General features: G+C 41.6%; 1 protein-coding gene across 1 annotated transcript in view; it reads right to left on the bottom strand.

Moving 5' to 3' along the window:
- The window catches only part of wb (wing blister), a 201,805-nt gene that overhangs the window by 153,797 nt on the left and 33,967 nt on the right, over nt 1-14,041 (bottom strand). The window contains exon 2 of the mRNA XM_033332527.2: nt 6,557-6,864. Coding sequence (XP_033188418.2) covers nt 6,557-6,864 — 308 coding nt within the window. The remainder of the gene's footprint in view (nt 1-6,556; nt 6,865-14,041) is intronic.

Raw genomic sequence — 14,041 nt, 5'->3', positions numbered from 1 at the left:
GAACAAATTAATTTATTTTGCCGAGCGTGTCCGCGTGGGCGGCCGGGTCGGGCTCTGATTTCTCGGTGTGCTGTCATGCCAATCAGTAGCGCAAACAGAAGTTAAATTTAAAATGAGCCAGCGACTCGAAAGAAATGCACGGAATGTCAGGCTCCCGCAACTCCGCGAATATATTAAGCGTCGTTTGTCGCTGCATTCACGAAGGAAAACGGTGTCGCATCGGTTAACGTGAATCCCGAGGGTGATACTAATTGCAGGAATCTGGAGAAGGAGTTTGTAGTTGAGAAAAAAATATGTGCGAGTAAAATCTATTTTATTACGACCACCGGCGTTTTTAACAAGTTCGTTACCGCCATTTAAGGAAGAAGTAAAAATAATTTCACGTAATGTTGCAAACGTCTTTACGTTACACGCATGTGTATGACACTAGACTGTGAGTAGATTTCTTGCAAAAGCTGTTAAAATAATAAAATGGCGATAAAGTTGTATATAGTTTGTTCAACTTCAACTTATTAACGCAGAGATTGAACTTGATTACATAGATGACAATGCATACGTTATCTTTATCCCACTTGTTGTCGAACTTGCCCTACGTAATTATTTCTTTGGTGATCCAATCGCTTTTTGTATTGCAAAACTGTCTTTGGTTTGCTATAAAGCGCCCTTGTTCCTTAAAACTACCTTAAAGTATGTTTCGTTGGTTGCTACTTGTATTTCACACTTTGCACAGCCCTCTTTCATCATCTTTCGTCCGCCTCTTTTCTTTTTTTTTCCTTTCTATCTTTTTTAGCCATTCGACTGCTTCCGCTTTTCCTTCTCGCTCTAGTATTCTTTCCACCAGGCTTGTTCCATCAATTTCTTCGTACATTCCTCTCAAATGTTCCAAATGTTTCATGTTCAAATGTCCTTCCGCTGGTTTTACAAAATAAACTCTTTTCCTCTCCACTCACCCAAGATCTATATGCGTTCTCCAAACTGTCACGCTTTGAAGAGGCGATGAAGATAAAAATATTTTTGAAACTATGTCATTATAATTTATTAGAATGGTACTTTTCGAAACATTCATCTAGGTACAAGCCCGTTGCTTTATTATCTTCTAATTTACAAGCTGAAAATTATCCAAAATATTCAGAATGCTGACCCTGACGATATATTCCAAGATCATTGAAATCGATATGAGATATATTAATATAATAATGAAACACTGCTCGAGCAAAGAACTGATCACATTTCACTGAATACTGAACAGTTAAAATAACTAGAAAAACGTGTTGGAACAGCGGACCAGACGTATAAAGTCTGTCATTGTAGTTGCTGTACAGAAGCATCTCCGATGAAATCGAACGAGGTTTCTTCTATTTTTCTCGTGGGAAATTGAAACGAAATTTCTTATAGTCCGGTAGCGGATGTCTTAATTCCAACATTTCGACAAACAGAGTTTCGTAAGCTTCCCTATCCCCTTCGGGTTTCGTTAATTACACCGTTATGCTAATGAAAGTTTAATTGGATCGATAAAAATATCCATAGCTGGATATCATGATTGCCAATCGTTACAGGTAATAATCGCAACGTTCGTGGAGTACAATGATACAACATTGATTCGGGATGTTGGCTGGTTACCAGACGAAAGAAAACAATCGTGAACAAACGACGACCGCTCGTAAAATTAATAAGCGCAATGAACGTTAACGAGGATCATAAATATGACCGCCGCGGCCTGCTTATCCACCGATTAGCATAATCACTCCTGATACACGTGGACCGTAATTTAAAAATATCACGACGAACCTCGGTGTACATGGTCATTTTATAGAGAGCCTGGCAGGGACTAGAGGCGAGCTCGAAAGTTCGACGGTTCGATGATGTATGGTAACTCACCCTTTCCGTGGCGTACCTTTTAATATTTAATATCTGTACCCTTGTGAAAGATGTAATTTGTGAAAGATGTAATTGTAGTTACATGATCGCAGTTCAGGTTGAAATATTCGGGTAATTGACGACTCGTTACGAATTCGTTGGATTAATAATTTTGATCTTCTTAATATTTAATATAATATGAGAAAAATTTTACTATTTTCTTCTTCGGATAAAAGACGTAAGTCTATGAGACACGTATCGATAGAATGGTAGAAATTATATAGTTTAATAATTACAAATCTGAATAAAATTTCATTTACTTAAGAGATATGTATACTGTGTAACTAGTACTTTAATAAAGTAAATCAATATCTAAGACCTCCCTGAAGAAAACTAGCTAAGAAAAGTAGCTATAATGGAAATATTCGACTGAAATAAATTTCATTTACAGTAACATGATAAATAGAATACATAAGAAAATCTAAAACACTTATCCTCTGCTGTCTAACGCAATTATTCTTTTCATCCTTCTCATAAACTATCTACCATCCATTTCTCACCGTAATTTCCAGATAAAAAATTTAATTAATGCGTCGTTGAAGAGCTAGATGCTTGCAAATGCTTCATCAATCATCGATATATTTTTCTCAGCACATTCTCTGTGACTATTAATAACAGCTCGATCTTCGCAAACATCGTATTAAAGACATTCGTTAACGAAGCCTTTTAATTAATTATTACAGAGAAATCACCTACAGCCGATACGACATTCCACGATTATTCGTCAAAGATATCTTGCCCAGGAAGGATTAGCTTCGCAATCAGTATCCAATTAGAGACGAATACTCCGAACCATCCTCTAATTACACGCCAAGATTTCGTCTACATATCTTAACGCGTACGTTACTCCATCTCAATGCTGTTGAATTTTTATTTTGATATTAACGTAATAGTTGTTTCTCAGATAGGGCTGCTGTACGATAATTAGGTACTCGTTAATTTGACTAGATGGTCGTAATACTCTGAACGATGACCATTATAATTATTAAACGATCCCTCTTCACTACTGCATTTCAATATTTGCATTTTATGCTTGAATAATTAAGTTAGGAAACTTTGCTATGATTAAGTGTGTATTGAGACGACTGTCTGTTCGTGCAAACATTTTGTAGGGAAATAAATAATTAATGAATAACGAAGGTTAATAGTTGGAGAATTAATAAGTTAGAATAAATTATATTATAAGTAAAAGTCGAGAAGTCGTGTAGTAAATTATATACGAAACGGGGACTGACCATTTAAAAGAAAAATTAGGCGGAGCTTTGTTCGCTTGGAAATTCCATCGTAAAATTTATTACGCCTAAAATAGCTAGCTCCCTTATTCTATTTAATCTAAAAAAGAAGAAATCCGTAGATTTCTTTCAGCAGTAATTTCGAAGAAAATGGTTCATAACATTTTACCTAGTTCGCTATGTGACTTGTACGTGGCCAAAGGCTAAGCGAGCAATCACTTTGTCGCAACATTTTCATTATTTTATTATCAAGATTTTAGAAACAACTATCCGATCCACGATCTAGATTAAATTAATTCATCGTTGAGCGCACGAAATCCAATCTTTTTTATCGCAGAAATTAGATCTGATGAAAAAGATTGACCTACAAGAAGTCTCATTTGCTTGGTTAAGAAGCTAATTTACAATTCAAATGTATTAATCCCAGCGTCCCTGCCGGTCCGTTTGTAATCCAATACCTTTACGACATAAATCAAGGAACATATGAACGAAAATCAATGTGTTCACGATCCAAATTTCTACACGTGGCTATTTCGAAATATTTTAGAAGATGGAGGATCCGAGAACGAGATGAGGCGTTGCAGATTACATTTTTAAAAAGTTCTCTAGCACGCCCGAGCGTCTGGGATGATTATACGTTGACCAAGACTGGGCTGATTACTGTGATTAATATCGCGTTAAAACGGCGGTGGCGATTATGTCGGTCGCGAACGGTTTCACCTCTAACGAGCATCATTTGTGACTCCTAGTACCGACAACACCAACAACAAGAATAAATTACTCGATATATATACGTATTGTATGCATGCGCGATCGCGCAGCCCAATCGAAAAGGGAAAAGCAAAAACAAGTAGCAGCTACAGCTACACCCCCGCTCGTAAGCATTGGAACACTCGGGAAAATTTAAGTAAAGCTGAGAAATTATTAGGAGAAAATATTATTCATATTAGCATATTATGCGTATAAACTTGATCATATAAACCATTTAGATATTACGTGTTTACTGAACATTGCAACTTCTCGAGAGAATTCTTGAGAGAATTAATATCAATGTGCCTGTTAGAAAGGTCAGACATTCTCGTACGTTCACACTCAGTTGTGTACTTCTCGTTACGAACGTACCGATGTTATCACCAGATTGTCAAATTTAACAAACCAATTCACTGGAAGCATAAACTTCTTCCGCGACTCTATATCTTCCTTTATATTAAACGTAGAGAAAGTTCTCCGAAGCGGATTAGATATTTAGATAATTATCATATTGGCATTAATTTTGTACCTTGCGATATTTCGCTTATGCATGAAAAAGGGGCTAACCTGTTTACAACAAAATAGAATATTTATATTTCTAAAAGGAATTTGAAGGATTCAAATATTTAACTCGTAAACCTCTTGACATGAAGTTACACTAATTACGAGGCCTAATTCTATCAATGGCAAGGAAACAGCAGGCTGTTCTTGATGCTTACAGAAGATCCATAAGATATTAGTATAATATTAAGTCTACTATTTTTATGATTTTATGCAAGTATAACAGGTGTATGTAATTTTCGCAACGACACATGTCACATTCTATTACTTCCTCTCCCTCAATAAAAACGAAAGTGAATAAATCGTGTTACGGTTTAACGATATGTATACTGTAATTTACCAAAAAAGTTCGTAGAGCCAACGATTTTTACCATAATATTTTCCACTTAAGAAATGTACGTAGACTTTTCTAACCGACTGTAGTTAACGGAAAAGTTGTTTGTCCTAGAATATCCGACCCTCCCACTTTCTCGATTGCGTCGCGTCCTTATTACCAAGGGAATCTAAGAAGGGCCGTGTTGCTCGTTAAAGCGTTTTTCGCCAGCGCCGCCCGCAATTTGCTGCGGGACCCGCTTCCCAGGTATACCCGTTGCTCGCTGCATGCGAAATTCCAAGAAAGGGACCAGAAAGTAACCATTGCCCTTCTCTATCCAGTCATCCTATCTGTCTATCTTCGTTCGCCCTGCTTCGCGTAATCGGCATAGCCTCCACCTTCTCTTTTTCCCAGAGTTGACGTTCTTCTCTAACCTCCTTTCCCCGGAGCTCTCTTTTCAGCCGAGCCGCCGCCGCCACGCGGTTCGTAGGGAACATAAATTCGTAGAGGATCGGGCACAATCCGAGAAACGAGCCTAACGAACAGGGAAAAAGCGACTTTACGATTTTTCGGAAGGGACAAGGAACCTCTCTTCAGCGTCCGCTACACGACCCTTTAATGGCGGCGTAATGTAAGGCGGCCGCTTGAGTTTTGCTCGCCGAAAGCCGAAGAGGCGACGCGAGGGGAATAAATCGTTTGGAATACAGGCTTGTTTGAATAATGAAACTCGCTTTTCTCACGGGATCACGCGGCGGCTGGGGTAGCCCGGCATTGTCTTTCCTTTCCTACCTTCGAAACAAGCAACGTTGCTACGGAGTTAGGTTTACGCGTTGGTGGTAGTGATGAGATTGAGAGGGGTATTTTAATCCTGCGGCGCGCCTTAACAGAAGGCTATATAGAAGTTGGCCAGACGATTTACACGTTGTAGATAACTGAACGAACTGTTTCCATGTCCGCTTTTTCTTTTTTTTTCAACGCGATTTAGATCTCAATTTCGTTGCTGCTGCAATCGTGTACTGAACTTTAAATCGCAACTTGCGTGGATATTAAATTTCAATTAAAAGAGAAAAGATTGGTACGTAATCACATTCAGACTCGTTTTGATATACAAGTTGTACCATAACACGTGGGACCCACTTTAGCAGTGAACAGCAAGCACGCAAACAATGAAAAAGGTTCATACGAACACGTGCCCTAACCTTGCTCCATAGTTACAGCCGTTCTTGTGCTTCGGTAATCCGCGACTGCTTACCTGTGTAAAAGGTGCTCGAAATGATCGGTCTGTATGTAAGTTTGCAGTCGTCGTATCAAAGAATTTCGCGATTTTTCAAAAATTGCATGTGTGTGTCGTGTAATACAGAGCGAGGACATGTCGAACAACTTCTACGAAGGTAAGCAGTTGCAGATTATCGGGATACAAAGTGGCTATAAATTTGAGGCAACGTCAAATAGAACGCATGTTCGTACAAATCTTATCCATTGCTTTTATGCCTCCTGTCCACACCTGAACATGCTATGATAATAAACTATTTTTCAAACGTTTCGAAGACAAAATAAAAGATGATAACAAAATTTGTCAAAGATACAAACAAACAGATATTGTAATGTTAATAAACAAAGAACTAATGTTCAGATTTCTAGAGAACTGATGACCAATTCGTCACGAAGATTACTTTGAATTAAAAATTTCAATGCCAATCGGTTTGAACATAGAAAATTTATAAAAATGCCTTACGAAACTATAGAACAAAAATCACTGTTTATCATCTTAAAGCCATCTTACCTGTTTAAGATCCAAAGCTATCGTCACGTATTCGTAGTGTTCTCCTCTGGCAAGGGTTGGACTCTGCCACCACTTTCCAGGACTCGAGTCCAGTATGTTGCTAATATTATGTTTCTTGCCTGGATCCGGACTCCTGGCATCGCAAACCGCGCATCTCGACGATTCGGAAGGTTTGCAAAATGTTTCTGGCCCTTCTTCACCGCAAGTTGCGTTGACGAAGATGTCAGCCTTTGCGGCCACATTGAATGTCGATGGGAAGAGGCCGCTATTTTTTAGGCTCTTATTTGTTCCATACAGCGCGGATTGCCCTAGAAATTAAATAATAAATAAAATAAAATAAATTGCGAAACCTCGAACTGATAAACATATGATAAACGTGAAATCTAAAGTCAGCAGGCAAAATACAGTGTACTAAGTAATCTATTATTATCAGCATAATTACTACAATTGAGAGAATATGTAGTTAAATTCTTCGTGAAAGAAATAATGTAAATGTTTAGAACAAGAAATTTTTGCGTTTGTTATTTGAAACAAATTATTTTGAAGATTTGCTCAACGTATGCAAGTTGCATTTGTAATTTATATTACTTGTACGGTGCTAACTTACACGATAAATTTTACTCGTTTGCCATGTCATGACTACCCTGGGAGTTCGAGGGTGACTGTGTAGTGGAGCAGACACAGAGAGGACGGAGCCATGAGCTTACCCGAAATCTCCGGAAAACTGGAGAATTCAGGCAAGGAAAGTAACCAGAGTGAAGGACTAGCGCCCGTGAATGCAAAGCGGGTGTAGGAACCCACGAAATCTGGTGTAGAAAGGCGCTAAAGGCGGAGGTAAACCGAGTGCGAGGTTATGACGGAGGGGTAACCACATTGGGACGCGTGACAACAGAGCCGCCACACGGGCTACCCGAGGAACCACACAGATGCAGCCATATTGACACGTGTGTCAAAGCGCGCCGCGCGAGCTATTTGAAAACGGCAGCGACTAGCGGAGCAGCAAGCGCGAAGGAAGCGGCCACATTTGCGCCCAATGGCGAAAAAGGACGCAACGGTGGCGGAAGATAAGGAGGTAGGGGAAACCGTCGGAGGAGGGGGCGAAACGGAGCTGGTTGCTGAGCCGTCACACGTCAGCACCAGGAGCATGACGAGGGCGGCCCTGACAAAAGAGGGGCCCTCCCACCCCACACTGGGCGCGGAAAACCCGCGGACCGAAGGAACGACGGAGGAAGAGGACCTAGCCCAAGAGATGAGAACCGTTACTACAGCAGACATAGGAGCGGAACTGATCCGTCGGGCCGCAGAGATGACCAAGGTTGTCGAGACATCTCGCAACCTCAAGAGTACGCAGGAGGAAACGTTAAAGGAAGCAGGGCAGTCTACTGGTGGAACCCTGACATCGCGGAGCTGAGGACGAGATGCGTCCGGGCCCGAAGACAGTACCTAAGGGCCCGCCGCTGGCGACGACGCGACGAAGAAGAAGTCTCCTCGCGCTACCGGGCGTACCGCGTGCTACGGCGCTCGCTGCAGAAGGAAATCAAAAACGCGGAGGACCGTGCCTGGCAGAGTTTCCCGAAACAACGTGGCGCTGGCGGTTTCCCTGGATATCGTCAACGCGTTTAACTCCATGCCGCGGGACAGGATACTGACGGCCCTGGAGCACTTCGAGGTTCCCAGCTATCTCGTCCGGCTGATCCGGGCCTATCTCGACGACAGGTGGATTTGCTACAGTAGCAAGGAGGGAGAGGAAAGGCGACCTGTCGAACGCGGAGTCCCGCAGGGCTCGGTGCTGGGACCGATACTATGGAACATTGCATACGACGAGGTACTGCGCTGCCCCCAGGCGCGGCCATGGTGTGCTACGCGGACGACACCCTGGTCCTGGTCGGGGGTCGTGGCTGGCACGAGACACTGCGCATCGGCAAAATCGCAACGGCCTGCGCAATCCGTGATTGGGCCTGAGGGTCTCCCCTGCGAAGTCAGAGGCCATCTGGTTCTTCGACAAGAAGCGGCGAGGGACCCCACCGCCCGGCCTATGGCAGGCGAAACCGTCCAGGTGGGATCGCAAATGAAATACCTGGGTCTCGTCATCGACAGCCAGTGGACGTTCGAGCCGCAGTTCGACTGCCTGATCCCGAAAGTTTCGGTGGCCGCTAATGCCCTATGCGGCCTGCTACCGAACATCGGCGGTATGGGCGGACGACCTGATGGTGAACCGCCGCAGCACCCTGCTCCTGAGGAGGCTACACAGGGTAACCGCCATCAGAATCATTAGGGGATACCGGACGGTGTCTCACGCGTCGGCGACTGCCCTAGCCGCGTACCCCCGTGGGAGCTCCGGGCACTAGCGCTCAAAAAGAGATACACCCACCGGAGAGTATGGCATCCGGGAAAAGATCCGACCGAGCAAGCGGCTCCGAATGGCGAGAAGAGGGCGCAACGGAAGTTAATTCATTGAGGTTCCTGGAGCACCCCCGTCGTACGCGTAGGATAGTCATCGTGGAGTTTTAGTCGGTAGGAGTCCGACACTACTCTGCTGCTACGCGTCCTGCAGCAGCGGAGTGTCCATGAGGATTTCTCCACGTAAAAAAAAAAAAAAAAAAAACAATGTCATGACTACCCTGTCACTAACAAATTCTTTGCAACATTATCGACAATCATTAATTAATCGATCCTAAGTATATTCCTCGTCATGAATGCAGCTTCTAATCAGCTGTAGCATTAAACGTGAAATTTCACGCAGAGGAAGAGAAACTTGCTACACGAATGACATTTGAAGAAATTCCTCGATATCGAGGATACAAGCGGACAGTCTATCTCGTAATTTCCTTAGGATATGTGGTATAGTGGATGCTGTAGGTATATAGTGACAGGTTATGACAGAGCTCACAGCACGGAACCAGTTGCACACGAGCGAACAAGTTACCGCGGAGAGATGCAGCGTCGCGAGTGACAACGTGCATCGGTGAACAGGTTCCTGACTATCCTGGACGGCTGAACAGGTTAAACGCGCGTAAATAATAATCGACACGCGAGCTTGTACCGTGTCAAAGCAACGTGACGAGCGATCGTCGCCTTGAACGACCAAAGACGAAACGAAAGCTATTCTACGTGGAACCCATGGCGCAATCGACGAAAGAAGTATATGTCATAAAGGCGATTAGGCATCAAAGCGTACACGTTCGAACGTCTAGATAAAACCCGAGAGGATAAGGATCCTAAAATTCTGTCAGAACTGTCAGGTCTCTTGGTTTTGTTTCAGTCTCTACGTTTCTAATTGACAATCGTAGAACGTTGTATGATACCGTGGTTATCATTATACACATCTTGGGTGTCCCTCGGTGTTCTTCGAATGGCTTATGCGTAAGTATTTACGTGACGCTTTAACTCATTCTATTTTATCCTACTTTTCACTTCGACATGTTTTTCGTTTATATTGGATAGGCTTGCGAGCGAATTTTATTTGAAATAAAGATAAAAAATAACAAATTGAAAGAAAGAATCGTTTTCATTTTAAGAATAGCACAAGGACAGTTTATCTTGTGCTAAGATCAAATAAATAATTCTTAAAGAATTCTGTACCATAATTAAGTGTCTCAAATGAGATAACAGATAATTTGGATTCTAGTACTAATCTGAACTTATAAATATTTTGCATTCATCTTATTTCAGGGTCTGTTTGCAAATAAACTACGTTTTATCATGCTATGATAGGATCACGCAATCTTATTTCTAGCTTTGTCTTCTTTGATATTTAGAGTATTATTAGATCAAAATTGAAAATATCGTAGAAATGCTAAGTCCGGTTCCCGGGCCCCTTTCGATCGCAGCCGGGACGGTCATCGTGGAGGTTTTGTCGGTTGGAGTCCGGCACTACCACGCCGCTTTTCCCCAGAAGCGACCTGGTGTCCGTGCAGATTTCCTCCACGTTAATAATAAAAAAAAAGAAACTATGCTAAGTAATGTATTATATTTCTTTTTTTATTATGTTCATAGCCAATATTGTCGCATATTGTAGTGCAACACTTGACAGTAAACTCGTTTTTCACACAGAAAGGAATAGAAAGATGCTTTATTATGTCTGAAGAAATTTAATCTAGGATCTACATTTTCACTTACGAATAGTATTAATTTATTGCCTCTTATTGTAACTTTTATATACACTATAGCTGAGATTCTCTTTGTGCAGAGAAATTGTCCGACGCGATCGATCTTCAAACAGTGACAGCCGTTTAATTTAAAGCCAACACCCACGAGTGAAGTTATTGCTTTCTCGACTTAGCAGCGACTATTCTATGATATCAGATGAGAGAGAGCGAATTTTTGCGGTTGCTGGTTAATGATTCTGCCGGGTGTAAATTATGCAGCGCGCACTGCGCGCGCCGTGTATCGACCCGATCGAACGACGAGAAGGAATCGGAGAGTGAAACGAGTCGCTTTGAAATGCAAATGTGCCGTTTCACGTGTTACCCGCTGGAGAATATACGAATCGCGCGCCAAAGCTCCACGCATCTTTTGTAATTCGCGAATTACGGAAGGTACGTGCGATGTAGAAAATGAAGAATACCGAAGATTCGTATCTTTGCGAAAGGATGTCACGGATATGTAATTATTAGATTGCCGATATTCATGTGTTTATGGAAGATTTGAATGTTTCTGTTTCAATTTCATACTAAGATACTTTCTCTTCATAGCCAAAAAATATCAGAAAATTAAGACAAACTTATTATGTTTTTTCCTTACAGTCTTCATATAAAACATCCAAAGCTAACCCGCCAATCTGCAACATCTACAATTGTCGAATTGCCCTAAATCCAATTACTCTCCCAACAAATAGCAGATCAAAGGAACTTCATGTGAAAGTCTCTGCGATAGAAATTAAGTCTGAAACGATTTCTCCTCTCTGAAAGACGTCTCGTTATTTAGCAAAATCTAACTAGTAAATCTCTTTCTGCTCACATTATCGTCGCCGATAACTACATAGACGCAGTTGATGCGATTTTAAAACTTATACACAAAGAAAGAGAGATATCCAAAGTAAACCTACATACTCTTTATAATACTTAGCGACTTAAAGAAATTTTGATTGTTATTGGGATTTCATTTTCTCATTAATGCAAGCTGTTAAGCAATACGCGATTACAACGTAGCTTACAATTTCTTTTAACATCTGCTTCTTCCCTCCATACAATATTTACTCTCTCTTCATACGAACAATGACCTAAATTACACTGAAATAAAAACTTAATCTAATACTTTACAGTTCCACTAAAAAAAAAAGAGATTGTGTTTTAAAGCCACTTCAGCAATATCCTGCCTGCTAGCTGCGCTCTTCTCCAGCAAATGTCACGTATCTCGATCAATAAAATTTCCTAATCGTTGCTTCGCGGACGCATTTTCTCACTAACAAGCAAGCGTAGTGCTGATTCACCGAGAACGACCACGCGAATCAACGATTTCGATCGGAGCTACGCTCGATTTCCTGGTCCCGTTGCCTCTTTTCCCGTGTCAACGGGAGTCACGCCTACGTTCGACGCTTCCCGCTTTCGTTCGATCTTATCTGAAAAGAACAGTCAGGTCAGTTTCTCCCTTCTCCCATAGAATTCTCAACCGCCGTGGTTACCACAAAGAAACAGGCCTATCGGGATGAAATCGTAGCTGGAGAACGCAACCGCGATTCACGATAATCGATGAATGCCTCCGAGACAACGATGATCTCGCTCACGATCTCAGCGGTAGTTAGGCGTATGTTGCTTGATTCGCAACCGTTATCGAAATCTTGTGCTCGCTTCCGACGCGTCATTTATCGAACGTCCGGTATTAATCACGCTCATTGAATGAATCTTTTTGCTTTCGACTACACCGATAAATTGTAACAGGGTAGAGTTACGATGACTTTGCCGTACCAATGCGATATTCGTACTAGAGCGTACTGGAACATTCGATATTTGTAATTTTCGATATTTATCCCTATTGAATCAAGTGTGTCATTTTTGACCGAATCTTATTTTTCTGCTAGAAAATTTCCTAAATTTCTGGAGAATGCGAAGGAGCCGTTATTCGTATTATTTTTCACTTGTATGTTGGATTTCGTGTATCTCAATCGCAACGTTCCTATGAAAGGAACGAGAGATTTCGCTTTGATTGAATTGTTGGTGTTCCGATATTTTTACAGAAAATTATTTCTATAGAATATCTTATAATATTTGATACATACCAATGTGCTATGATAACGCAATACGAAACGTATTTTCTATTCTACTTTTGCCTTAAGACCGAGACATTGAACACGAGCGTTGGAACGCTGTTCGTTACGTGACGTCCGTTGTAGAATATTGTTGTATATTGGAGCTCAGCCCACACGCTAAGAACGTGCGTCGACAATATACATATTTCTACAACGGACGTCACGTAACGGACGGCGTTTCAAATCTCGTGTGGCTCCGGCCTAAATTAGACGGAATTTTCCGCTAAACCTAATAGCTTTGTCGAATTGAGACTCGCTTCTGCACGAACGACTCACGAGCGGACCGTGCGCGTGTACAAAAGCTCTGGAAAAGAAACAAATCCGTGGTAGCGGCATTGTGTTGTGTCTTGCCGGTGAACAGGCCTGTTTTACTCCCTTTCTCCTGGTGAGCCCGTGCGCCAGGGACTTAAGCCCGGTACGAGTGACTGATGACGACAGAAATAACCCTGTTCCATCTTTCCGCCGGCGCACGTGTCCACGTTCGTGAACAAACCTACGCAACCACGGCGACCAACACGATGAAAACAGAAGGAGACGAGCGTCTATTGGGCAGACCGCGTGATTTGCATGCGAGTCCGGAAGACGCGGAGAGGAAGATACCGATGGATAGCCGAAACACTTGATGAAGAAATGGACCAGGTTAGATTCTGTTCAAGGGTAGGTTCAACGAATCGTTAGAGACGAGTAAGATTTTAGTTCTTCGTACGGTGAAACTCCATTTATCCGACATCGGGTTACTCTCCACCAATTTGATAATGGAAAACGTAATTTACGAGCGGAGATTTTTATAATATAACGAAGATTATGCTTATTAAGGTGAAAAATGGCGAGAATAAGATGTGGATAATATCATATTCTATATAACCGTAGCAAGTATCATAAACTGCCAAGTATATTGGATTTTCTCTGATTCATTACGTAGTTACGTATACGAAAGCTATAATCGGATTTGTTCGACGTGAACATAATTCATAATAGAAACTGATGTGGATGCAGTGTGAAAACAAGTTTTACAGTGCGTTCGAAACCGGCTGAACAATCTTTTACAAGGTACATGGCGCTCATGAAACACTGATTGATTCCAAATTTTACTGATGATCTTATTAATCAAACAATATATTACAAATAATTTTTGTACGTTTTATTCTTTCACAATTTTTGATGAATTATAATGTAAAATATTGTATTCGATCCGCGTATATCGTATAGATTTTTTTTCCTATTACTATATATATTTG

Source organism: Bombus vancouverensis, chromosome 7 (assembly GCF_051014615.1).
Source record: "Bombus vancouverensis nearcticus chromosome 7, iyBomVanc1_principal, whole genome shotgun sequence".
Taxonomy (NCBI): domain Eukaryota; kingdom Metazoa; phylum Arthropoda; class Insecta; order Hymenoptera; family Apidae; genus Bombus; species Bombus vancouverensis.
This window is presented reverse-complemented; position numbering and strand designations above follow the sequence as displayed.